Source organism: Lycorma delicatula, chromosome 5, assembly GCF_047948215.1.
Source record: "Lycorma delicatula isolate Av1 chromosome 5, ASM4794821v1, whole genome shotgun sequence".
In the NCBI taxonomy this organism is placed as follows: domain Eukaryota; kingdom Metazoa; phylum Arthropoda; class Insecta; order Hemiptera; family Fulgoridae; genus Lycorma; species Lycorma delicatula.
The window spans coordinates 116,211,016-116,237,434 of NC_134459.1; the positions used below are offsets into that span (position 1 = coordinate 116,211,016).

The 26,419-nt window shown below is 30.3% G+C and overlaps 1 protein-coding gene across 2 annotated transcripts in view; it reads left to right on the forward strand.

Moving 5' to 3' along the window:
- Positions 1 to 26,419, forward strand: part of kay (transcription factor kayak) — a 91,220-nt gene that overhangs the window by 57,860 nt on the left and 6,941 nt on the right. The window contains exons 1-3 of one of the 2 annotated variants that reach the window (XM_075366924.1): positions 16,562 to 16,820; positions 23,560 to 23,725; positions 25,656 to 25,837. In XM_075366924.1, coding sequence (XP_075223039.1) covers positions 16,722 to 16,820; positions 23,560 to 23,725; positions 25,656 to 25,837 — 447 coding nt within the window. In that variant the 5' untranslated portion in view covers positions 16,562 to 16,721. Of the gene's footprint in view, positions 1 to 16,561; positions 16,821 to 23,559; positions 23,726 to 25,655; positions 25,838 to 26,419 lie in introns of those variants that run through there. The other variant, XM_075366923.1, reaches the window with a different exon arrangement.

The window sequence follows — 26,419 nt, forward strand, 5'->3', positions numbered from 1 at the left end:
ATTTTAGTCCATCGTATTGTAATAACTTCATATCTCAACTGCTTTCGGCTCTTTCGCTTGAATTTCCTTAATTTTATTTTTATTGTTTAAATTTTTATTTCAATGTTATTTAACGTAAGAATTTTATTTGTTTAAATTTAACAAAAAAATATTTACTTCATATAGCGACAAATACACTTAAAAAAAAATTAATCTATATTTCATATTACGATTGTTAAATTCTAAAAAGTTGTAGTATTAGTGTACAATGATCAAAATCAATTTACAGATTAGAGTTTGAAGTCTGTTTCATAGCCTTAACATTTTTTGTGAGTATAAAAATTCCGTATCTTTTCCTTGGCCTACCTACCTTCCTTTTGCCAAATGCCAACTGCTTCGTGAAGACAGATGATTTTGAAATTCCTGTTACTATCCGTCTTATCCAACATTTGCATTGAAGATATGATAAGAAATGTATTAGAAGAAAGAGAAAAAGGACAAAAAATAAAGTGTAGTAAGACAAAAAATAAGAATCATAATGTTTTCTGATGGTAAAATAATTCTAGCTGATGCCACACAGGCGCTTCAAAGATTGTTAGCAGCCATGGAGGCAAGAATGAAAGCGTATGGAATAAAAATAAATGTAGGAAAAATTAAAGTTATGGAAGTAAACAACAAAGAGAATTTAGCGGTAAGGACAAGTGACGGATGAACAGAAAAAGTAAAAAAAAAAGAGATATTTGGGTACTATGATGATAGAGGATTGGAAGAGCGGAATGGAAATAAAAGGAAGATTAGCGATGGCAAAGGAAACTTTTAATAAGTTAAGAGAATAACTGTGTAGTAAAAGTCTAGACTTTTAGAGTTAGGTAGGACGTTAGCCATGTGTGGAGTGGCTTGTTGCAAGGAAGTGAAAAATGGACGATGAGGAAGAGGAAAACTGGATTAAGACTTTTTATATATGAGTATGGAGAAGAATGGAGAAAGTAGAGTGAACGGATTAAGTGATGAATGAAGTAATGAACAGGATTAAAGAAGAAATAGAATTTATGCGGGAAGTACATGAAAGAAAAGGAAATTAGTTAGAATATGTGGTTAGAAGAAGTGGAATTTTGTCGACTGCATCGGAAGGTCAGTAGATAGAGAAAGAAAGCGAGTAAGAAGGAAGAAGTTATTAGAGGAGGTGGTGATTGGAAACTACAACGGGACGAAGGAGAGGGCTTGAGGCAGAAATGAATGCGGAGAGAGGTGTGGAAGGGACCTGCCGCCAAGCAGAACACCACATGATGATTTGTCTTATTCACATGTCCCGTAATTCATTTCTATAAAACTCCTTATTAAATCGACAATTCCCTTTTTTTGTAAATATAATGGTATACTGATCGCTCGATACCATAATGATTCTCCAAATATTCCACGTAAAAATCGCATCTCTTGTGTTTTTTCCTCGCCTACCTTCTCCCTTGGACCGGAACCTGCAGTTAAGTGTAACACAGCCCAGAGGAAGGTCGTATACTCTTAAAGGGCCTCTCCGTCTCGGACCGCCGGTCGGATCTTACTTTTGCGCCTGCCTCAAACCTCCAGAAGCCCGGCTATGCCGTCCCTGGCTCCCCATTCCGGAAGCCGGGACTCGGTCTTAAGCCAACGCCTCTAACGGGGACACCCCGAGTGGGGTTCCCCGCCGGGACTCGGTCTTTTTCGCTCGGAGATTTGAGAGTCCCTGTACCTCATCGCTCGGGGACTCGAACTTCCGAGCGAAAAAGACCGAATCCCGGCGGGGATGCAGCACTCGAGGTGTCTTTTATGTTAACGTTCCTATCTGTAACGACAAGTGAGGATTCAAGTTTAAAACTATATAATAGGTCGGTACAGCCGTGTATGATATGAACTGTACAGCTGAGCTGCTAAGTTTTATAATTGCCTCCTGTAATTTTTTGTTAAAATTTCTTTGAGCGTTTTCCAGCAATCTCTGGATTACATGTAATTTACAATCGATGAATTTCGCTTTAGTGAAAGATAGATTACCATATTTTATTTCTTAACATAACTTTTGTTGTCATTCGTATCTTATAGAATCCTATACATTTCTTGTTTTATCCACGGGTAGTTCCATGTTTCATGCCTTAATAGAATTTAAATAGACCTTCAATACTGTTGAAATTATTATCAGAACAACTGTCAGTACAACTTGATCATCTGTGTGCATCATTGTTTCCGGAAGAAACCCGCTGACAGTAGATTGGCACTTTTAAGGCATTTGCTAATAATGGGTCAACATCAATAGAAATTTAAATAATTCGGACAGTAATAGTTAGCTTCGTTTGAATACTTGATTTATTTCATGTGTCCTTCCACTAATACGGTCTTATAACTTGATTTGTACAATTAACTTGAATTTGTTTAATTCGGATCGTTTTATCAAATTAAGATAAAATGTATTGAATAAAAACGTCATTATTAATAAATAATATATTTACGTTAATTAGAATTTAAGAATTTCATTTTGTTGGTATACCTTATAACAAACTGAAAACCAATTAAGAGTTGTTACTTTGTTATTTTTCCAGTTTCAGGCAGCCCAATCCTGTTATAATGTAGTTTATTTAACCTCCTAAACCATATTATATTAGTAATAAAGAATATTTTATTAAATAAAATTAAAATTGTTGTAACTAAATTGTTCTAGTAATATTTTAATTTTTGAAATGTGGGATTAATCAAGTACTTATTAAGAAAGGAGATTAGAGTTCCAAAAAATCGTTATGAAACCACGTTTAATTTTGAACGTAGATACTGGTTTGTAAGTGACGAAATAAAACTATTTTCTGTTAAGTTATCGTTCTAGTATTGCAACATTTTAAAGTGTCATTTAAATGTTTTCTTCTTGCAATACTTTGGTATTACATTAAACTGAAACTATTAGTCTGACAGATTCACCTAAATAAATTATATGAACAACAAATTACATTAGATAAAAAATAAAATAAAAAATTGTGACTATAAAACTCCATTATCCTAAAACGTGACCAATTCTAACAAAGTTGTAAAAATAAAGTAAAATTAATTTGAAACATTTATTTAATGTCGATATTCAATTTATTTATCTCATCCGGCACTGAAAAAGTTGCTAATGACTTTGGCACATTTTGCTCTATAAAAACGTTTTACGATTGATCAGTAATATTAACCATTGCGATTATAAATAAGAAATTACAAATGTATATGTTTGTGAGAATTTTATTTTTACGTAAAAATTGTTAAAGAATAAATCTCGTAATCGTATTCAATTTGAAAATATGTAAATCGTGAATAATAAACAACCTCGGATTGTTATAATTTCGAATTGAACTACCATGAAAGAAGGTTATTTTAAAACTTTTCAAACGCTAAGGCGAGGGAAGCGAAATTGAGTTTACGTTATAGTAACAATTCGACGTAAAGGAATTATTTTAATGCACTCTCGTGGATAAATATTATTTTTGGATAAAATGTTTTTTAATACTTAAGCAGAATATTTAAGTTGTACGAAAAATATTAACGAGTCATTCGTTTATATATCAACAGAAAAAAATAATCAAATGGCATCCGTATGATAACGAGAACTAAACATTTTTTTACATTTTTTCAAACAGGAGTAGTGATTTTTTGCAATACATGTGTGATGAACAGATTTAAATGTTATTCAAAAGCTTTTTCCTTGTGTATTTTGTACATACTGTTACCGTACGTGTGAGTTCGAATATAATTTACTGCAAACAGTAAACGCTTTGAATAATTCTTCGAAATTAATAGAGTAAATTATTCATTCATAATTAAAGATTCCGCGAACTGCTGCGTAGCTGTAGCTCGGCTACAGCTATTTAGCGTAAAAATCGTGCGGAATCATTTCCCGCCGTGCATAACTATAGAACAGGGAAGGTTGAACTTCCCACTCGTTTATTAGCTATTCATACACGTTATTGTATATATTTTTTTTATTACTTTTACTGACGAGATGTAATATAAATAATACATAATGCTTTGTAAGGTTATTTAATTGTGATTTTGACCCCGGATTATTCTACAGTCTATTTAATGATTCTAATATTGAAAATAATTTTAGAAATTTACGAAAATCAACCGTTATATGTTTAAAATTTAACACAATACAAAGTACTCGATCGATTCACGGTATAGTTATGTTTCCCATTATGAATTTGTAATTTTTAATTTATTGTATAATTTTTATTATCTGAATAAGTTATTTTTTTATTTAATAATTGGGTTGTTTTCATTCCTGAAAATTTATTTATAAAATATTGACCTCAACTAACTGCGTGATAAAATGTAAAACATTGAATTTCCTTATCAACTTGATAAATTTCCTTATTTCTTGATCATCGGTACGCGAGAAACTAGCTCATCGGATCCCCTACTCAACTCAACTGGTGATCACCTCTGTTGCGATTAAAAAGTTTACTTATTATTACATAAGTGTGCTAGAAAGTTGTTTAAACGAATAGTCTGACGTCGATTAGGTTATTTATTCAAATTAATAATTTTTAGAATTATTCGTAGATTCAAACGATTTCAAGTATTTTAGAATTATTGTAGATCGTACGTGTTTTCGATTTGATCTCTGTGCCTTTTTTAATTAATGTATTCAGGTTAATAATAATACTAAAAAAATGCCGAGGTATAGATGACAATATAAAGTAAATAATTTTTGTTGAAATTCTGGTATTTAAAGATTACAGGATTAAAATGTATATAGTTGATTCAAATCAGTCTATTGCAAAAACGATACATGCATGTTTAAATATTTTTATTAACTTCAGGTCGCTGGAGAAGTTATTACGGACCTATTTTGTTAAATTATATAGTCACGGAGTTTATTCTATTAATTAAAAATCGAATTAATTCCCTTTGATTTATTAAAACTTACACTTAGTGTAATAAAAAATCATTATTTTAAATTACAGTTAACAAATTTAATTAAATTCATGAATTGAAGTAAAACGAGGATCTATTCGAAAAATAGCAGATTGCTAACATCTAAATACTCCAATTTTCTTAATGGAAAGAATGAAAAAAATGCTCTTTATTTGGGTTTCATGTTAATTTTTTAATAAAATTTATCGATTATTATCGTCTTTTAAGAATTCCTTTCGTCAAGTTAACAAATGACTGGACAACGACCAAAGAGAACTCGCTAGTTATCCTAATTTCATTGCGCGTGTGTTTTTTCAAAGTCGAATGCAAGGAAGGGTAGAAGGAAGGGCTGGGAAGAAAATGCCAAAAATGTAGTTATAGTCTTATTATAGTTTACGGGTAATCGTAACAACCTGAGATCAGTGGTTTAAGTAATTAAAATAGACTGTGTTAAGTAACAAGTGGGCGTACGCGATATTTTGGAATGTTGAATCCAGTTGAATGGTTGTGCTTATTTATTGTTTATGCCTACTATCAATTCCTTTGAAGGAGCCAGGTTCTCTCGCAACAGAATCTAGCGTTCAATTCTGAAAACAAAAATATCGAAGAGCACTGTTTTCCAGTGCAGTACACTATCAAAAGAATTATTCTCATTCCTGTAATTTTTAAATTATTAAAGAACTATTTTATATATACGTGTACACACACACACACACACACACACACACACACACACACACACACACACATATATATATATATATATATATATATATATATATATATATAAAATTAATTACCTACTATAATTAATTACATTCCCTTTGTATCGTTCATTGTTATTCTGTGAACGACGATTTATATCTAAGTAAATGTAGAGTATTTTCATTTTTTTAAGTACTCAATATTTGTGATAAAAATAATGTATTGCTTTAAGTACGTATACAGACAATAATTAATTCAGATATAGGATAATTTAAATGGAAAAAAAATCGAATTTTAATTTAATAAAAAATAAATGTAACTGCTTTGAATTAAAATGATGTAATATGTTGTATGATTTGTGTTATTTATATATTTTGCTGAATATCATTTATCCTTGACCTTTACCTTAGTTTATTTTTAACTTGCTCTTGAAAATAAACCAACTTATAAAATTGGTAAATAACTAGTTAAAACAGATTTTAAATCTTATTTTGATCGAATTGATACAAAACAAACGGATTTATTATTTATACTCGTTAGCAAATGGTCTTGTTGATTTTTGCGCCTTTTTTATTTTGTACCATATATAACTTTAAAGGTTAATAATTTAAATTTTGTTCATTGGACGCATTATATTTCTGCTGAAGAGTTGAAACATAATAATTTACTATAAAAAAAAAAATTTCTATCCCAAGCGTCGAGAATGCATATTATTTAAAATTGATCATGTAATGTATAGATTTATAACAGATTAGGCTACATTAATTTTTTTACTTTTTAAATATCTGTCCTGTTGTTCTTACGCAAATGAAGAACCTGGTGAACAAAAGATATATTTTGATTTGCTTTCAAGAATAATGGTATAAACATAACAGCTAGTCTTAGTTGTAGGTAGAATATCAATTATTGGGTTGAGTATTACCTGAGTTTTTGTTGTGTTAGCATGCTGCTTGCTGTACTGTACTATATTCAATTTGATAAAAAAGGAAGTGAGAAACTTGTAACTTGGTATGATTGTCTAGAAAACTAGATATGATTTTTCTTGAGAAAGATTGTCATTTTTAGATAAGAAAAGAGTTTTTAAATTCCCTACAATATTTTGTACCTAGTAGACATATGAATTTTGATAAAATAGTTCTGCTTTGAGAATGATATTGATCAGACTCTTAAAAATACGATTATCATAATATATGCAGAATGTTTATCTCTTAGATGTGCAGTTATAAATATAACCTGTCACCTTTATCGAATGCATTAAAAGATAAAAAATCTTACATTTGGTAATAAAGATAAAAATTGAGTATTTATAACGCTTATAAATTTCGTTTATTTCCTTTAGGGTCATTGATTTTTTTATTTATTTGGGATTCATTAAATATAACTGCCAAATTAAATTGTTTCGGTTAGAGACTTTATTAATATAGTGCGTAGTTTTATTATAATTATGGGATCCTATCTGCCCCTGACCTTCAAATCTGACCAGTGTATTGAACGATGAGAGAAAGTTGGCAAGACGTTAGAAAAATAATTTTTATGCGTTGTGGCATTGACTTTGCACATCAATATTTTGTTTTTCCGGATTGTATTGAGTTTTATCGCGTTATAGAACCACAATTTGCTGATATAGTAGAACGATATATGTTTGCGGTTGGTTGACCACAAACCTTATCACAAAATAACATTTATACGAAATTTTGGGTTTTAGACGAACTATTGATTGTTAAAAAAAATTATATTTGTAAAAAGATATTAGTATATTGTGTGAATAAAAAAGTTGAAATATATCATACAAAAAAAGAAATATCATACAAAAAAAGAAAAACTTTCTTCATTATAGCTTGCACATGAAAATTACATTTTTAAAGATCAAGGTCATTAAGAAAATCTTTTGTCTTAAACTCAGTTATTTTTTTTTTTACAAATTTTCCCCGAATTTTTTTTTCAGATGACTGGTTAGTTTTTTCACTTAAAGGCTACCCCGATTTTAAATACAATATAAAGTGTATTTTATTGATGTGTAACGATTTTAGGTTGATTATTGATTTTTAAAGATCTTTTGCTCAGATACACATGCGCGCACGCCTTTTAATAGTATATTCGTAAAATAATGGTGGGTTTCAAATATTCGTTGTTTTGGGACAAACCGTGTAACAGAGACATCGTCCAATTGAGAGAAAAAAAACAGTATTTCTTTATCTTAGTATATTATTATACCTATCCTGGCGTATAAACCCGTTGTACATTAGACGATCGAAAATAAACGAATGTAATGGCTACGAACCTAGCAGACTCAAAAACAAAACAAAAAAATCATAGGTTATTGTTTATTAGTTGGTTCATCAGAGGAGAGATTATTGTCAATTATTTATCCATCATTAGTGTCATTATTTCAATTACGTGAAAGTACGGTAGTTTCTTAATAATTTGTTATAAAAGGTAATTCTGGTTTTATTCTATTTCTTGCTCTTTGAACCGACAAAGAAAATTCTATAATATTTTCTTTCTGAAATTAAGTTAAAAATTAATCCTATCAAAAATCTTATGTAATTACCAAATTACATTTTTTTATACATAACATTTGAAACTCTGTCAAAATTATGTCCCCTTACTAAGGGATAAGTATATATTGTTAGCGTATTAAATTTTGAAAGTATGCATTTGATTTTGGTTCAGAGTTTCCATGTTTGCCTACTTCGGTTTCGTTTGTTTCTCAGCGTTCGAGAATACATCCACATCGATTTCATTCATATCCATCCAACATTTTTGTTCATGTTGGGTAATTTTGGACCTGGCGTAATTAAAAATACTTTTTGTTTAATTTTTTATTATTTACTGTGAAAAGGTTTTATTTTTTAAAAAAAGTTAAAATTAATTAAATTTAATAATAAACTTATTTATTTTTATGTTAACTGTCATGATTTATAAATATTAAACACGTGGATCAACATTATCATTTGTGTTGTTTCTAACAATGTCACCTGGCTCAGTTTTATATCTAGTATACTGTGTTATATTATTTTCTTTATGTTTTTCTCTCTAATTAGTCTTTGTTTTGTTTCTTTATGTTTCTATTGTTTTAATACAGAGTATTGTTTTACGGAAATGCGTACTGATTTAACATTCTTTTATAGATTGTACTCAATAATTCTTTGTTTTTTTTTTGTTTTTTTTTAATTGTAAATGGTTTATTGGGAAACAGAAAACTTGATCGCTACGTGACTAAATCGGTACGGTTGACAAAGAAAAACATTATTAATAGCAGTTAATTAGATAAGATTTATTTATTTTGTTTTAATAACACGTGGTATTAGTGGTGGTGATTACGTTTCTATTATTACCGATAATGTAAATAATTTTTATTATTTCATTTAGTAACAAGGTTTACTCGACAATTTATGGTTTACAGAATTAAAAGTAGATTTTTATTATATTCATGTAACATAAAGTTGCATCATTATTAAATTATATAGTAAGCAATTCGTTATTTCATCGCGACATTTATTTGCGTATTTGTTTAATGTGTTTTGAAAGGCCGGTAGGATTAACCTTTTAACTTCGCACGTTGCTCCTCGCTCGAGTGCTTTCCTCATCGACTGAAATACCGCTCGTGATGGTCACCATTTTTAGAAAAGGGTGATGCTACACAAATTCTCATATTTTTCAGCAATCCTTGGGAGAAATCATTAGAACTAATATGTTTAGGTGTTATGTAAGAATCTTAATTTAGAGAGGTGGTTTCGCGCTTTGCTTACTTTTTCTGACTAGGACCAAGAGGGCTACTCAAATGCTTAGGTAAGATTAAATAGAGAGAGCAAAAATCGACCAAATTGTGTCGTTAATAATTATTTAATGTATCATCGTAATAAACTATTTTATTATGCTTAATATCTTTCAGAAACATTCCAGATATGTTTCATAAATATTTAGCTATTTTTGTTTTAAGAAATTTCTGGGAAAATTCTAAGAATAATGTAGCAGTTGGGCTGTAATAGGACGACAACGTCAAACATATAAAGCTTATGCACGTTTTTTTCTTTTTTGTTTAACCTCCGGGTACACCGTTAGGTATTGCTTCAGAAGATGAGATGATTGATTTGTAGCGTGTGTGAAAATGCCATGCCTGACCGAGATTCGAACCCGGGACTTCCGGATGAAAAGCGAAGACGCTACCACTCTCACCACGGAGGCCGAAAAAGTTCATGCACCTTTCTTTCTTTTTTCCTGTTTAGCCTCTGGAAATTACCGTTCAGGTATTACTTCAGAGGATAAATGAGAATAATATGTACGAGTGTAAATGAAGTGTAGTCTTGTACATTCTCAGTTCGACCAATCCTGAGACCTGTGATTAATTGAAACCCAACCACCAAAGAACACCGGTATCCACGATCTATATTCAAATCCGTATAAAAGTAACTGCCTTTACTAGGACTTGAACGCTGGAACTCTCGACTTCCAAATCAGTTGATTTGGGAAGACGCCTTCACCACTAGACCAACCCGGTGGGTTAAAGCTTATGCTGTATTTCGTCAAAGTAAACGGTATCTAATTCTTTAAGTATGAAATTTGATAATTATTAATTATTTTTTTTAAAAAGCAAAAAATGTTAATAAACAAGTTTTTATCTGTAGTGAAATAAAAATGTAACAATCTTATACGAAAAAAAGGGTGAGGGGGTATGGTATTTACTTATAAAAAAGTAAATAAAAATAAATAAATCTTTATACTGCATTAAAAGTACATTTTATAGATCTGGTCGATAATATTGATTTATTTATTATAAATATAAAAACAGATTATAATATGAAAAAACTGATGTGGACACTGCATGATTTCCTTCTACGCCTATTAAATTACATATACACATTATTTGTTGCACTTTTTAAACTTATTTCATTTTAAAGCGAGATACGATCCTTCAATTCTTTAATAAAGTGGGCTCTTACTCAATTGCTAAAATATTAGTTTTTATTTACATAAAATTTTTGTACAATTGTTAATTCAATAATCATACCTGAATTGTTAGGATAGTGTAAAAGTCCCTTTATTACTGTTTAAATAAATTTAAGTCTTATTCTATCTAATACTATGCTTTTTAAATTATTATGATGTAACCATCAACGAAATGAAAACAAAAACGAATAATCACATGTTTCACAAAATCTGATGTGGACACCACATGCCTTACTTGTACGCCTATTAAATTACATATACAGATTTTTTTTTTTAAATAAAAAGTAAATAAAATTTTATTTCATTAATAACTTCTGATTTTTTTATTGTTATTATGAATTATTATTTAATGTAAAAATGTTTTTACAGTCAGAGGTTAATAATTATTAATAAATCAGTATATTTAAATGAAAAAATAAAAAGTTAAAAAAAGGAGATGAAGTCTGATTAGAACCGATGTGCTTTCCCCTTTTAAGATCCAAATATTTTATTAATTAAAATTTCATTTTTGAAAAGCTCTCAATGAAGGCTTATTACTGCAGTTAAAAAAAAGTCCAAAATCCAAACAAAAATTGGATTTTGGACTTTTTTGGACACTTTTGGTTCAGTCGATTGCAATCAAAAGGGGAGGTGCACAACTAGATGTTACAACAGTCTTTAATCCAAAATTTCAACGTACTACGGCTAATCGTTTTTGAGTTATGCGAGATACATACGTACGGACATCACGCTGAAACTAGTCAAAATGGATATTTCCGTTGAAATGTGAAAATGGAAATTTTTCGCGATCACAATACTTCGTACAAGGAAGTAAAAAATTAATTAATTTTTATTCTGAACAGAACATATAAGTACATTATATTGATCACGTCAATAGTATCGATTATAAATGTAAAAGATTAAAATATGAAAAATAGACCTGTTTAAAACTGAATTAATTATTTAATTACAAACCTATGAAATTATGTTAAGGTAAATACATTAAATAGAAAAAGTTACTACCAAATAATTCACAATTCAGAAGCCGTCGTTGAAAATTATTTTGAGTACACAGTGAACAGGATGCAGAAAAAAAAAAATATTTTGTTTTAATCCTTCAACGGAGAAATATTTTTTCCGTAAAAGAAAATCTTTTATTTTAAAGAAATTGGTGGAAAGATTTTTGAGATGCCTGTGTAATTTATTAAAAATGCTAACAGAACCATAATAAGTCCCTTTTTCCAAATACTGTGTTGACTAGTACGAAAACATTTCCGTTATCTGATTTTGTAAAGGCAGAAAGAATAATTACCATTGTTTTTATCAAAGATTGCTCATTCATAAATATAAATTCAAGAATAAGTTAACATATTTAATTTTCTAAATATAGATCTGCACGATTCATACTTATGGATGTTAGATAATGATCTTACAGCCTATTTTTGTATCTTAAAATCTTATTCTGATTTTTTGAGAGAATCCCAAGAGATAACATTATACTTTATACGAAGATATATCTAGACATTTATATAGAAGTTTAGTGGTTTTTTAGGGCGCTTCAGATTCAAAATAGTAGAGTTTAATTTTGTTACAAGTGAAACCAATGTAATCATCGCACGAGAACTTGTCATTTGGTAAAACGCCCAGAAATTTCGCTTTGTGGGCAACAGAAATACTATCGTTAACATTAATGGGAATTCTGTCCACGCGATCAGCTATGTTACCTCTACCTGAGAAGTACAGTGCTTCGGTTTTATCCATATTTAAAATTAAAAAGTTTCAAAGGAGGAGAGGGAGCTAAAAATCACCAAAAAAGTGCTTAAGCAAACTATTTTAAATCGATTGAAGGCTCAGTTTGGGTTACAGCATAGAAGTGTATTTAGAATAAGATTTGCAAGTAGAGTTCTCCGAGTACATCTATGTTTAAGACTTGTAAAAACTTCGCAAATATATCTTAACTAGGAAAAAAATTTTCATCAACTTTGATCTCCAGTGTGCATTAAAATTTGCCAATTATCAATTTTTTTTCTCGGAAACATTTGTTTTTAACTACATTGAAATAAGTAGTCGCAGTTAAATTAATGTAATTTATCATTATAAGTTGTTAAACAGGTTCTAACTTGTTTCCCTTTCGTGCTCGGTATCGATCTTTACATTAAGAATTGTCGAAAAATAAATGTAAAATTTACTTAAAAGATAACCGGATATAAAACAAATTTTGTATTTTTTTTGCGACCTACTAAAATTTTTAGGCTAATTAACTCAGGGTCGTCTGTATGCCGTAATTCATAAACATTGAATTTGTGTAACAGAAGGATCCACAGAAATTGTCGTACCACAGTAAAGATACTTATACTTAGCGTCTCAGGTTAATCTTATTTTTAAAAAAAAGGAAGGACATAGGTAAAGGTTTTTTTTAAAATAGTTTCTGTGACCATTACAAGTATGATGCATTTTGGCGTTTATATGTAGTAGAATTTTTTTACGTACTTAATATTTAGTTCAGTCTTATAAAAAAATCTCAGTAAAAGAATAATAAGGAAAGGGGAATAATTATCTGGTGTTGTTAAAGAAAAAAATAAATTGTTACGTGGTCAAATCCCATGTAGGCCAAGTGCAAAGCAGTGTTATAGCACACTGTTAATTCACTGTAGCTGAAACGCACAGTTGTTTCATGCCCTGAAGTTAGAAACAGAATAAAACTCGTTCTTTTTTTTATTCGTATTGACTAGTAGTTGTCAATATGCCATAAAAAGTTGTATTGTTACTTTTTGCCTCAGTTTGCTCCAGCAGTTAAAGTTGATATATTATTCGCGTGGTATAATATAGTAGTTGTGCCCAACACACACACACACACACACACACACACACACACACACACACACACACACACACACACACACACACACACACACACACACACACACACACACACACACACACACACACACACACACACACCTCTTTCTCTATAAACCAGTGTAAAATTATAATAAAACATTTTAAAAGTAAAATTTTAATGCCTTATAGTGTACTGTTATCAATACAGTACAGTGTACTGTTAGTGTGCATGTCATCATATTTTGCTATGTAAACTAACTTATAAAAATGTTGTTATTTGGGAGGTAGAATTACTAAAAATGGACGAAGGAGGAGCGATATAAAATGCCGAACAGCACAGGCGAAACGAGCTTTCAGTCAGAATTATAATTTATTTGTCAAAACTTAATTTAAATGTCAGGAAAAGATTTTTGAAAGCATTTGTTTGGAGCGTAGCTTTATATGGAAGTAAAACTGGTACGATCGGATTACCTGACAAGAAAAGATTAGAAGCTTTTGAAATGTGGTGCTGCAGGAAAATGTTAAAGATCAGATGGATGGATAAAGTGACAAATAAACAGGTGTTGCAGCAAATTGATGAAGAAAGAAGCATTTGGAAAAATATAGTTAAAAGAAGAGACAGACTTATCGGCCACATAATAAGGCATCCTGTAATAGTCGCTTTAATATTGGAGGGACAGGTAGGTGAGAAAATTGTGCAGGCAGGCAGCGTTTGGAATATGTAAAACAAATTGTTAGCGATGTAGGATGTATGGGGTATACCGAAATGAAACGACTGGCACTAGACTGGGGTTTTCTGCATCAAACCAGTCAAATAACTGAAGACAAAAAATAAATAAAAACATTTTAATACAAAAATATAAAAGATATTTAAAGAAACTGTAAGTTAAAGAATAAAAGTACAATAAACGACCTTTAAATTACATAAGTTGACACTGAAATTGAAATGTTCTTACCGCTTGAGTGGTACGAATTTGCGTACAAAGACTTATTTTATTAAGCTCAGAGGCCTTCCTGCGATTGCTGTTAACTATTTTTATTTGCGATACAGTTATTTTGTAATTTCGCTTAGAAAAATAGATTGTGGAATTTAATTTAATTTTTTTCTTGAAGACCTGGTTAAAATTAAATCTGTTCGTTTGCTTCTGCTCCATATCTGGTCTGACCTTGTTCTGCAGCGTTTTGCTCAGTTGTTTTGGACTAGTCAGTACTAGTATTAACCATTAGATAACTGATTTTTCCTGATCATAATTAGGCCTAAATCCAGTGGATAATTTTAACGGCGTACCTGTGAATTTGGATGGTTTTGTCGTGCAACAACATAATACCGCATGTTCAACTGGGATGATGTTTATTTATACGATGTAGGGAATAATTTTTGGGGAGTATTTTCGTATCGTGCGAAAATCGGCGTCATTTTGCTGATTTCAGTGGTCTGATTTACAAAATGAGGATTATTTAAAAAAAAAATATTTAGAACTTAAGGTTTAGAAAGTACATGTTGTATTTAATCGAAATAATTCGCTTCCATCATTTCTGACTGCCGGTCGTTCACTTTCATCAGATAACTCAAAAATCATACTTCATTATTAAAAATAATAATTAAATTATAGTTACAAATTCACGTGGTATTGTAAAATTACCAAATCTTGGTAAAACTATAGTAAAATGCACGCAATTTTAATTATCAAATGAAAAGTTTCTATTATGACTTGTGAAAAGTACTAATATTTCTGCAATTAATTAGTTTTCTCCTCTTTCTTGATTCATTAAGACTGTAACAATTATATTTTTCAATTAAACATAATAAGAATGTGCTTTTTTATCAGCATCTGTTGAATTTATAGTCGTCAGTTTCCAATATAACATTATACTTGACCAAAGTTTAGTTTTTATTTTACTTTACCCTTTTGTCTAAGATTTCGTATTTAAATGATTATTTAGAATAATTTCGGTCAGTCTGTGTTGAGAAGAGTATTTTCTCGTTAGATTTATAGGTCTTTTCTGTAACATGACAAAGCATTCGTTAACGCAATACGTATGGTTAGTTTTAGTGTAGTGCAGCCTCTTTAGTGATTAATTCTCGGACAAAGAGTATGTATGACCCCTAAATAAAAAATTATAAAAAAACTAAATGTTTAAAAATAATCAAAGTAGTGTTTGTCAGCGTTAAGAGTTCAGTTCAACTACTGAAGAAAATAAACATTTTCCACCTTTTGTATAATTGATTTATAATAATGGTAGATGTAAACCCCTAATTTATTTTATTAAAAATTATATTTTCATTTCTACGATTGATATAATTGATTCTTCAACATTTTACAATACGCTAATATAATGAGTTGTAAAATTGATTAATTTAGGTTAAATTTTCTCAACATTGCACCGTTGGTATATTATTTATAAATTAAATTGATTAATTTATGATCTTACACTGTTAAAGTATAAAAATATTTATTAATTTAATTTACACACGGATCAGTTGTATTGGTAAGCTATTAAAAAAAAGACACAGTGTACATATATTAAAATAGGAATTATCACTAATTTTAAGGTTTGTTTCCTGTGTGACTTTAATCTGAAATTAATAAGTTATCAACTTAGTATGCAACAGATTATCTGTACGCGTTTGCCAACGCCGTGTAGGTTTAACTTTTACTAAATAGTATTATATGTTTTGTTAAATTAGCGTTTGCAAAACATCATAACGCAACTGTTTCAACCGGGTTATATTATTTTTTGTAGATGTACTTCAGAAAGTATGTTTTCAATTCACGGTTTTTGTTGGTAGTAAAAGAATTTTGGGTGAAATGTTATGAAATGATTTGTTTAATTTGAAAGAGGGATACGTTGTAGTATATTAAAATCGTAATTATTGATAACATATTAATATTAACGAAGTAAAATAAAATAAATACGGTATTTTTAACAATAATTTAAATTTTATTGTGCGTACTGATTAAATCATGGATAACTGTAAAAAAAGCCTAAGCAAAAGTTTATAAAATGAAGATTTGTTGAGAAATTAAGTGTGCCTTCATCGAATTTTAAAACGATTTTCAGAATGAACGGCCTGATTCTTTGTTATAACATTATGGTTGGTTGGGGAGTTCCAAGAAAACTTTCACGCGTAAATAATAAGCATGACGTCATCCTTTGAACGCAGAATGACGTCAACTGCACGCGACCTTGCGGCGCCAGACTGTGCTAGTGTCTTGATCGAGCAACATTGGTTCTTCCAACTTCTGCTGATTTGGTCTTACTGAGTAGTTTGTATTGAACATTCCCTATAAAATTTTGTGCTGTGTTCGTTTACAGTTCATCAATATAAGTTTTAATTTTTATAATATTATCTAATGTCTCAGTTAGTGCCAGGTATTTCAACTTTTTCAAACAAAGACGATTATTGTTTTGCTACAATGTATTCGGATTCGAGTTATAACGGCAAAAAATTGGTAAGATGAAATTTTTTTAATATACGGATAATTGAATCTATTTTTATTTATTTATTCAGAAAAATATAATAAAATAGCTTAGTACAGTACAGTGTATTATAATAAGTGTTAATATTTGTTTATTATTTCATTTTTGTTATGGTTATATGATTTAAGTAATATCAATTAATCGTGATTAGACCAATGATTAAGTTTTTATGTATGAGATTAGAAATGTTGACGATAAAAATATTAAGGCCTCTTTCGTTAGTACTAATATAACTTTTTTTTTATTTATAAAAATGAAAGTAGCTAAAAATTAATTTAACTGAATATTCTGTTAACGTCATATTTTCCAGGTTAAAATAAAAAAAAGGTACAGAGGTCAGAATAATATCAGCCCATATAATGTGGGACTTTGGTTCACATTCAGTTTTAGTAACTTTTAAACGATGTTTTTATTTGTGTTCTTTGGATAGTTGTGAGGGGGGTCTCGGGAGAATTTTCCTGTAATCGTTGCAAATAATATGTAAAAATAGTTGGAATTAAATTGCTCTCCAATATTTATTCGGTTTTCTCTTTTTTAATATTTAACTTAATTGCCTGGTATTTGATTTAAAGTGCATTTAGAAAATTATAATGATCCGATACGATTTACGAAACATATTTCTTGATTTTTTTTAATATTAAAAAATAAATAAGGAAAACGCATTTAAATTTAAGTTCGTTTAAACAAGAAACGTTTTCCCACAAGGACACTTTCTAGGTCAAAGATTCTGCTGGAATATAAATATTGTTCCGGGAACATATTCCATGTTATTTTTCCTGGAATTAAATTGTTAACTTTGGGTGGGGATAATCACATGACACTACTTTGGAGAGGGATAGTTGTCTTTCCGTTTTCCTTTGTGGTAAAACGTGTTTTCCCTTTTTTTGATTGTACAACTTGTGCAACATAAGTTTTGTCGTTTGAACAATTATTTTATTTTTTTGTGGAAATTTTTTAAAGATTTTTTATATTGAAAATAATTTTCATAAATGCGGTAACGTAGGTGAGAATTTTATATGCTATAAATTTATTGATATTTGAATTTTTTGATCACGTTTCAGTGATTTTTTTTTAGCTATGTTAAGAACAAATGCTTGTTATCTTTATATACACAATGACGGGTGTACTTAAAAAATCTTATCTTACCAAACGATAAATGTTAAAACACTAAAATCCATTATAAAGTGTCTTAATTATAGAGTATATATATTTTTTCTGCTATTTAAATTGCTTTATAATAAATATTTAAAAATATATAATTACTTGTTAATGTAATCCCGACACCAAAGTTATTTTTGTTTGTGGTAAAAAAATCCCGCTTGTTTCTATTATATACGGTCTGGTGTTATCATGTTTTGTATCTAACACCAACTAAAGAGGGCAAGGGGTCTAGCTTTTTATTGATTGAATAAGACCTAGCCCGTGACCGTAGTGGACTAGGGTGTTGTGTACAGTCTGTTTTAAATAAAAATAAAAACTGGCTTCACTTTAATGCTACAATAACCTACGCCTGAATTGGAGTATGTTATTTTCTGCGGTGAGGTTTTAGCTGTTGTTGTTATTAATAATGTTATAATATATTTGTAAAAATGTTCATTGTGTTTATTTCGCAGTAGATGACGCAATACTCGCGCTATGTTGTGACTGTATGAGTCATGCATTAGTTTGCGCTTGCGCAGCATCTTTGGAATTTCCGCCAGCTTTTTTTTTTTTTTTACTGTATTACCGTCACCTTGATTGCTCAACACTAGATATATCTAAAATAATTTTTGCAGTTATTTTATCATTAATTATTTAATTATTATGATTTGCGTATTTGTAAGTGTAAATTGCAATACTATGTTACTACGTTTTGTAAAGTTATTTATACACGTAGTTCCTTTGTTTATAAAATAAAAATGTTAATTTTCTTTTAAAAAAATACGCGCTGTTGTATATTATTATTATTTGTATTACTCCATTATACTTGTTTTTACGTACGGTATTAAAAATACATGATTTTTTCTTATATAAACAAATTTTGGTACTTGCGTATTAGCCCGTCGACCATAACCATAATGATCCCGTAACTTTGAAAATACTTCGAAGTTACGGGATCCTTAACACATTTTACATATAAGCGTTGCTCACAATCATAAATTAGCCAAACTTAACCCACGCCCGCTAACCTCAACTAATTAACAGTACTGTTTTGATTATTTAAATAGTTGCAAAATAAATAATTGCAAAAATTACGAAATTTATTATTTAAATACCCAAAACATTACTGTGTTAGTTACTCAATGTTAGCGAGCGTAGGTTAAGTTGGGTTAAATTATATTAAAAAAATAAATATAATAGTTATATCGGATGATATTAACAATAACTCAAAAGTTTGCAATTTATTGGTCGACGACGGACTGTTACGTAAGTACTGACATTGTTTATGCGTAGGGAAAAATTGTAATGACATGGTTTTAAAGTTAACTGGTTTTTGTTTGGTATATTATTCTGGAAAATTATTTTTTCATCACAATTTAATTCTTTGGTGGTCCAATTAGCCTAGCCTATTAAATAATGAAACACTCGTCAATTATTTTTCCATAAAAAAATTTATCTTTACATTTAGTTTCCAAATTTCTAATTGTAATATAAATGAATTTACATACGAGGTTCGGCTGATAAATTTTGCTAATATATGCGTAGCATAGGAATGAAAAGAGATAATTGAATTAAATAAAAGTACAATACCTTAGCTACAAAATTCAGTATTTATTGTTCAATATAATCTCCGTTTACTCTGATACACTTTTCCCAACGTGTGACAGTTTTTGCATTCCGTCACTGAGAAATTATTCTGGCGATCTTTCTCGGATCCAAGTGGTCACAGAGTCGTCCTTCACCTCATTGTCGGTGGTTTAATGACTTAGATCTGATCTTTGATATCCCTCTTGAGATGAAGGAAAAAGTGGAAGTCGCACGGAGCCAAATCCGGCGAGTATGGCGGATGCGGAATAGGCTCAAACTTCAGCTTGCAGAGAGCCACCAGAAAGTTTGCCCGGTGCCCATCGTGCACAGATTTTATGGTAACCCAATTGCTCGATAATATAGCCTACTCATTCTTTAGACATGCGTAACTGAATTGCGATGCGTTTCTTGGTGATTCGCCGGTCACTTTGAAGCAAATCGTCCACCTCCTTTCGATGTTTCTCGTTGGTCACAGAAACTGGTCCGCTGCGAGGTGCGTTCTCAGTTGTCGCTTTACCAGCTTCTCATTAGCGAAATTTCACCCTCCCCTCCTATTCACAGTACTCCAGTCAACAGTTTTATTATAAACCACTTTTAAACCATGGAAAATATTAGTAGGATTCACATTTTCTGCAATTAAAAATTTGATCACTGCACGCTGTTTTACCGCATTGACATACTGACCGTACTTGACTCCATTTTTACTACAACTGAAAACAAATGGGTAAACGGATTTCAACGCATTATCGCTGGGTTGTAGAGAGAGATTTTAGCTATCATGTGCTGCCACGCCCAACTCGATAGTACCTTTTGCAGCACTCTAGTTTTCAAAATTTATCCGCCGAGCCTCGTATAACTGATTACACATGAAAATTGGGCTCTGTTAAATGAAAAAGCATCTCGTTTTGTGTGCTTTGAATTTTATATATATGAATTACTTACACTGAAATTTATTGCCTATCCCTTTGCTTACTTTGGCAATTAGTAGTAGTATATAGTCTGAAAGCTGTAACAGTGCACACCTGTTGTCTTGTAGACTCATTAGTGTGGAGAATGTACTTAGGAACTCAAAAATTATATAGACTAGAGCAGTGGTTTCCAAACCTTTCTGAGTCGCAGTGCCCTTTTTTAATTAAAAGTTTTCCATAGCACCCACACTTAAGTAAAAATACGACTACTTGTAAGATAAAAATAAATAAAACTCGTGTATCTTCATTATTTTTGTACTCTATTAACATTAAAATAATAATTATAAATTTCTTGGTTCAATTAATTATGAAGCTCTCCAGGGCGCCGTGATACACAGTTTGGGAATCACTGGACTAAAGATATTTGTTTGCGAAATTTTTCACAGCAAAAACGAAAAACTGATAAAATACAGAAAGTCAAATAGTGAGGTATGGTGTCAAATTATGTGAGCATACACATACGTAATTTTATTCTGTGTTTATAGTCAACTATAAACTGTTCAAAAAAATTCAACTAAAGGACAGTTTATAGTCAATTATAAACTGATAAGCCCAATTAACAGTTTGAATTTTTTTTCTCAATTAGTGATTTAAGATTAGCAATCCTATATCTGAATTAGCATACTAGTTTCTTGATTCATCATAACAGATTATGCTATGTTATTAGTTAAAAGCTAATTTATAATTTTGTTTTTGGATTTGTCCAGTCTGAGGCAGAGTTGTTCTGAGATATTATTGTTAACTGAACTCTCATCTAATTACACCAGTAATATGAGGATAAATATCCATTTAAAAGAAACTATACTTAATTAGAATTCAAGGTATGTCTTGCAATATCTCAGAAAATGGGTTTTGCCATCATTGACCTCATCAATTTGATTTAGTGTTTGGGAGCATTGAACTCTGTCATTTGGCTTGACTGGGGAAAATTTCTTTAAGGAAAAATGACAGCATAATCTTTCGTAAATATTTTACACTCGCACACACCTTTTTCGCTGATTATAATTCTATGAAAGAAGAAAATTAAAGAATAATTTTTTTTCTATTGTAGAATTATATTAATCAAAAAAGTATGTAAAATATTTACAAAAGAATATGCTTCTGTTAATTAAAGAATATAAAGTAAATTAACAATAATACATAGTTATATATAGATGAGTTAATGATACTACTCTGTGTACCTTCTGCCTGGAAGTTTTGTTCTTATATATACAAGCCTAAACCAAAAGTATAACAGTTGTATCCAATTTTATTTTATTTTTTTAATGGATATAGTTTTAATTTGTACCTTTTTGATCAGTGGTCTTTTCTTCAAAGTATGAAGAGTTTACAGCATTTATTCCATTTTATTGTGATAGATGCTATCATTGTATCTATCATATACATGCTATCATTTTATCAAGAGGCATCAATCTGAATTAGTTTCTCAGTGATTGATGTTGGTGATTTAACCAGCCCCTTTGGTGAGCTGTGTCATTTTTATGCCTGAATATCTCCTACATTCTAGCAGGTTCAGTATGCTAGTGTACAATTACGTATTTGATTTTATATAGATATCAGGAAGTAGCTTTCCGTTTTAATCTCCCAACTAAGCTTGGGCATGGGATGCTTGCTACTTGTGTCTTACATCAGGTCCAACAAAACTCATCTGGGTGTTCTTGAAAAGAAATTAGAGTGTATAGAAAGAGCTAACAGTGATCGTTATAATTAAGAATTAATAAAGCAGTCAAATCAACCCTTGGAATTAAAATTGTGAATGGATAAAACTTTGTAAAATATCTGATTAGAATTACATTCAACTCTAGAATAATGGACGATAAAATATATTATTCTTATAATATTTATTTCATTTGTGGATGGATATGTTTCTGTTATCATAAAGTGGTATCTGCGGTTAAAATAACTGATTCCGATTAATTACCCTGAAAAAAAAAACCATTTAGATGCCACTTCCAATTTTTTTCTAATAAAACTTTATGAGATCTATTATTGTTTTTCCCCTGTAGACGTATAAGATAACCTCAGAAGATTGAAGATGTACCCGAGAGATGACAATATCTATTATAAAGATTTTGCTTTGTGCAAGTCATTACTTGTTTTCTCAGTTTAGCAAGTGAAATAAAAAGCATATCATACCATTATATTTATTTCAAAAGATAAACAAAATTCGGCACAATCCAACAAAATACAAAGTCAAAAAGAGCTCTTTCCTTATTTTATTTTTTATATTTAAAATATGCTTTCGAGGAAGTTCCTCATCAGTTGATGAAAATTAAAAATTAATTACATATTAAAACATTAATAGAACACTGAACTTAATATTATTATATATGTGACATAATATATGCAGTCAAATAATTAAAAATCTTTAAAAACATTTAAAGATTGTGCTGTATTTTAGTGGCTGGCCACAAACATGTTTAAAAAATTAATGCTTTTAAAGATTTTTAATTATTTTACTGCATATATTATGTCATATATGTAATAATATTAAGTTTAATGTGTAATTAATTTTTAATTTCAATTAACTGATTCTGAGGAATTTCCTCAAATGCGCTTTTGAAATATAGAAAAGAAAAAAGAAAATTATAGGATAGGGTAAGAGCTCTTATTCTGTACTTTGATGGATTGTGCCGAATTTTGTTGATGTTTTTGAAATTAATTAGTACAGAGGAAGATACGGACAAAAAAGGGATTTATTTTACTAAATTAATGTGTGTCAATGGGATAAACTGTAGTACGGTATGACATGAAGGATTCCCTATTTTATTTTTCAGATCAAGCAAAGTAAATGATAGCTTACACAAATTATCAGTATGCATCAGTGATCCTTTTCTTTAACATTTTCTGTTAATTAATTGTTTGATAAAATAGATATATATTTTGGAAAAACAATGTATTTCATTGAACCATTACATTTGATTTAAAGTTATATAATCTACATTTGTTTGTATAATAGATTCCTGAATTTTCTTATATTGAACTGAAGTAGTTACTTTTATTTTATTTGTTACAGTTGGATGGACTGAATTGTGGTGTCCCTACAAGAACAACTCCAACTCTTACACCTACAACATTAAGAAATATTGAACAGACTTTCATAGAACTTCAGTGCCAATCTGAATCGCATCAGAACCAGGCTGGTTTTGAACCACCACTTTTGAAACCATTAACAACACAAGGTAATTTTTACGATTTATTTTTTTTTAAATTACGTATTGTGAATAAGGTTAATTAATGTATAAAACAAAATTGTTAAGAAAGAAAACTGATTTAAAAAACTAATTATTGTGTGTGTGTGTGTATGTATGTATATGTAAATAACACTTCAATTATTCTGCTTCAAATTTTTACTGTCTGAATTCTATATTAAATTACAGATAACTGTTAATAACTTACTAAAGTTTAATTTAGCAACAACTTCAAAAACAAACATTTAAAGATATTGAAATAGTAGTGTTTTTTACAGTTAGGTATTTTAGATATTTATATAAATATCTAAATGCCTATATATATATATATAATATCTAATGGCTATGTTAATTGAAGCCAAAACTGAACGCGACCTTGAAGTTGCCGGTAATGAAGTGCTAACATTGGTTAATAACTGGCTCTCGGACCGACAACTATCTTTGTCTTTAGATAAATGTCACTATATTTTTCTGGCTGGAAGAAGGCGACTCAGAGACCTAAATCTCCGCGTGGGCGATCGTAGACTAGACCGTGTGGCAGTAACAAAATATCTCGGTGTCATTATAGACCCAGCTCTAAAGTTTAGTCCTCATCTCGCACAGAAATGTAAAGAGGTCGAGAATACCACAAAGGCTTTAATAAGATTGTTGGCTGGACATGAAGTCCACGTGCATCTAGGTGGCGGGTCATTGCCTCAGCTTTAACCTCTGTATTATTGTATGCTGCACCTATATGGGAAAAACATGCTCTGTTCTACTGTAATAGATGGACTATACATAGACGACGTGCAGGGCTGCAAGAATTAAATCCGGAGAATCTGCTTCTTTTTCTCCTGCGATCCACTGACAATTGGAACAAAATGGAGGAGTTTGCCAAGATAGTGATAAAGGCTAAAGATGATGTAGACCTTTTAAGAGGCCATTGAGGCCCTGTGGTAACTTAGTAGTTTAATATTTTCGTTAAGGCAAGCAGCTATGAGAAGATCATTCCTTCGTTTGGGGATCATAACAACTGGGTAATGTAAAGACCGAGACCCAGTTCCCTCGGCGGGGGCTAGGGACGGCTTTGTCGGGCCTGGTTCTCTGTCGGGGGGCTTGAGGCAGGCACATTAAAACAAAAGATCCAACCGGGGAGGCTGTCCTGCTGTGCCGGACATACAGCCGGCGGGTGGGGAGGCCTCCTTTGAGTTTAAAGGACACTTTCCCGGGCTGCGCATACTTGAATGGATACCCGGCCCGGGGAAGTAAGGAGAAAAAAGGGGAAAAAAAAAAGGTATTTTAGATATTTAAAAAAAGTATTGCATTTTTTCATTTCTTTTTCAAATATTGATAAGGTTAAAAACCATTATTCTAGTGCCCCTATGAAAAAAACATTTGTTTGCAGCTTGAAAAATTATTTAAAAGAACTTAGTGGTACAAGATAAAAGAGTTTGCTGCAGGGCGAGAGCTAAGGTGTTCTGGAATGCAGAAAATGTTTTATTGTTATTTTTTCCAGAATTTACAAACCAGTTTTTCTGAAACAAGTATTTCAATTAAAAACGTATCTGGATGTAAATTGGTTACCCAATATTGAATGATGCTGGTGGCAAAAAATGTCTTCAAATTGTTTTCAGTAGAAATTAAATTTTAAGTTTAAATTAAGTTCCATGTAACATTACTGTAAAACAGTTATAATATGACTCCTAGAAAAGTTAATATAAAGTTCCTGCGTAAATAAAAAAATAATTATTCAAATTGGTTATCAGATAAATAGTAAGGATTGAACTTATAGTTAAAAATTTCTGTTGTTTAATTAAGAACCTCCCCCCCCTTTTTTTGTAATCTGAAAATATTAATTCTAAAAAACCAAAAACTTCATTTTATGGTAATGACTTATGTTTTTCTGCAGTACTCTTATATTGCTTATTATTTGTTTGCACAGGTAACGGTTTACTCATGAGTCTGGTAGATACAAGAAGTTGGCAGGGGGGAAGCACAGTTGTTGGGGAACCATCAGCCCTTCCAACTGAAACCTTAAGGAATATAACGCCTTCTAACACAAACACCACCACGGCACCAACACGGAGAAACATGGGTGGTAGACGACCTAATAGGGATAAATCGGTTAGTATCTTTCATATGGGTTTATTAATTGTAGTCAGTTCATTAATTTTCTCTTAAAATATTTATTTGTTTGCAATTTGTAAGTGTTCTCAAATCTGTTCAGTATAAAAAAGTATTGTTAGATTAAATAAATTATGCTGTGTAAAATGGGTTATGTTAAGACATGTCATATATTTTTCAAATTGTGCAATTAGGAGATGTATATACAGCATTACCCAAGTCATTCTTTCAACAGGAGTTATGTCTCCTGGATTTTTTAACGATATTTAGAAGTTCAAACAGGGTCGTCATTAATACCTTGTTTTATCAAAATTGGATATGTCTTTAATTTGTGTTATTAATTTGAAAGGAGGTAGTATATGAACTGATAAATTAGTGGTTTTTTTTTTTTTTTTTAATGAAAATTGATTCTCATATTCATATAGCTGTATAATATATGTATGTACTATTATTTATGTTGTATAGTTATTTTATACAATAAAGTAATAACCAGGCCAGTGACAACAGTTGCCTCATTGGTTGTTGGAAAATAATTCTTTCTGTATGTGGCCATTGATATTATTTGAGTTTATAAATGTTTTG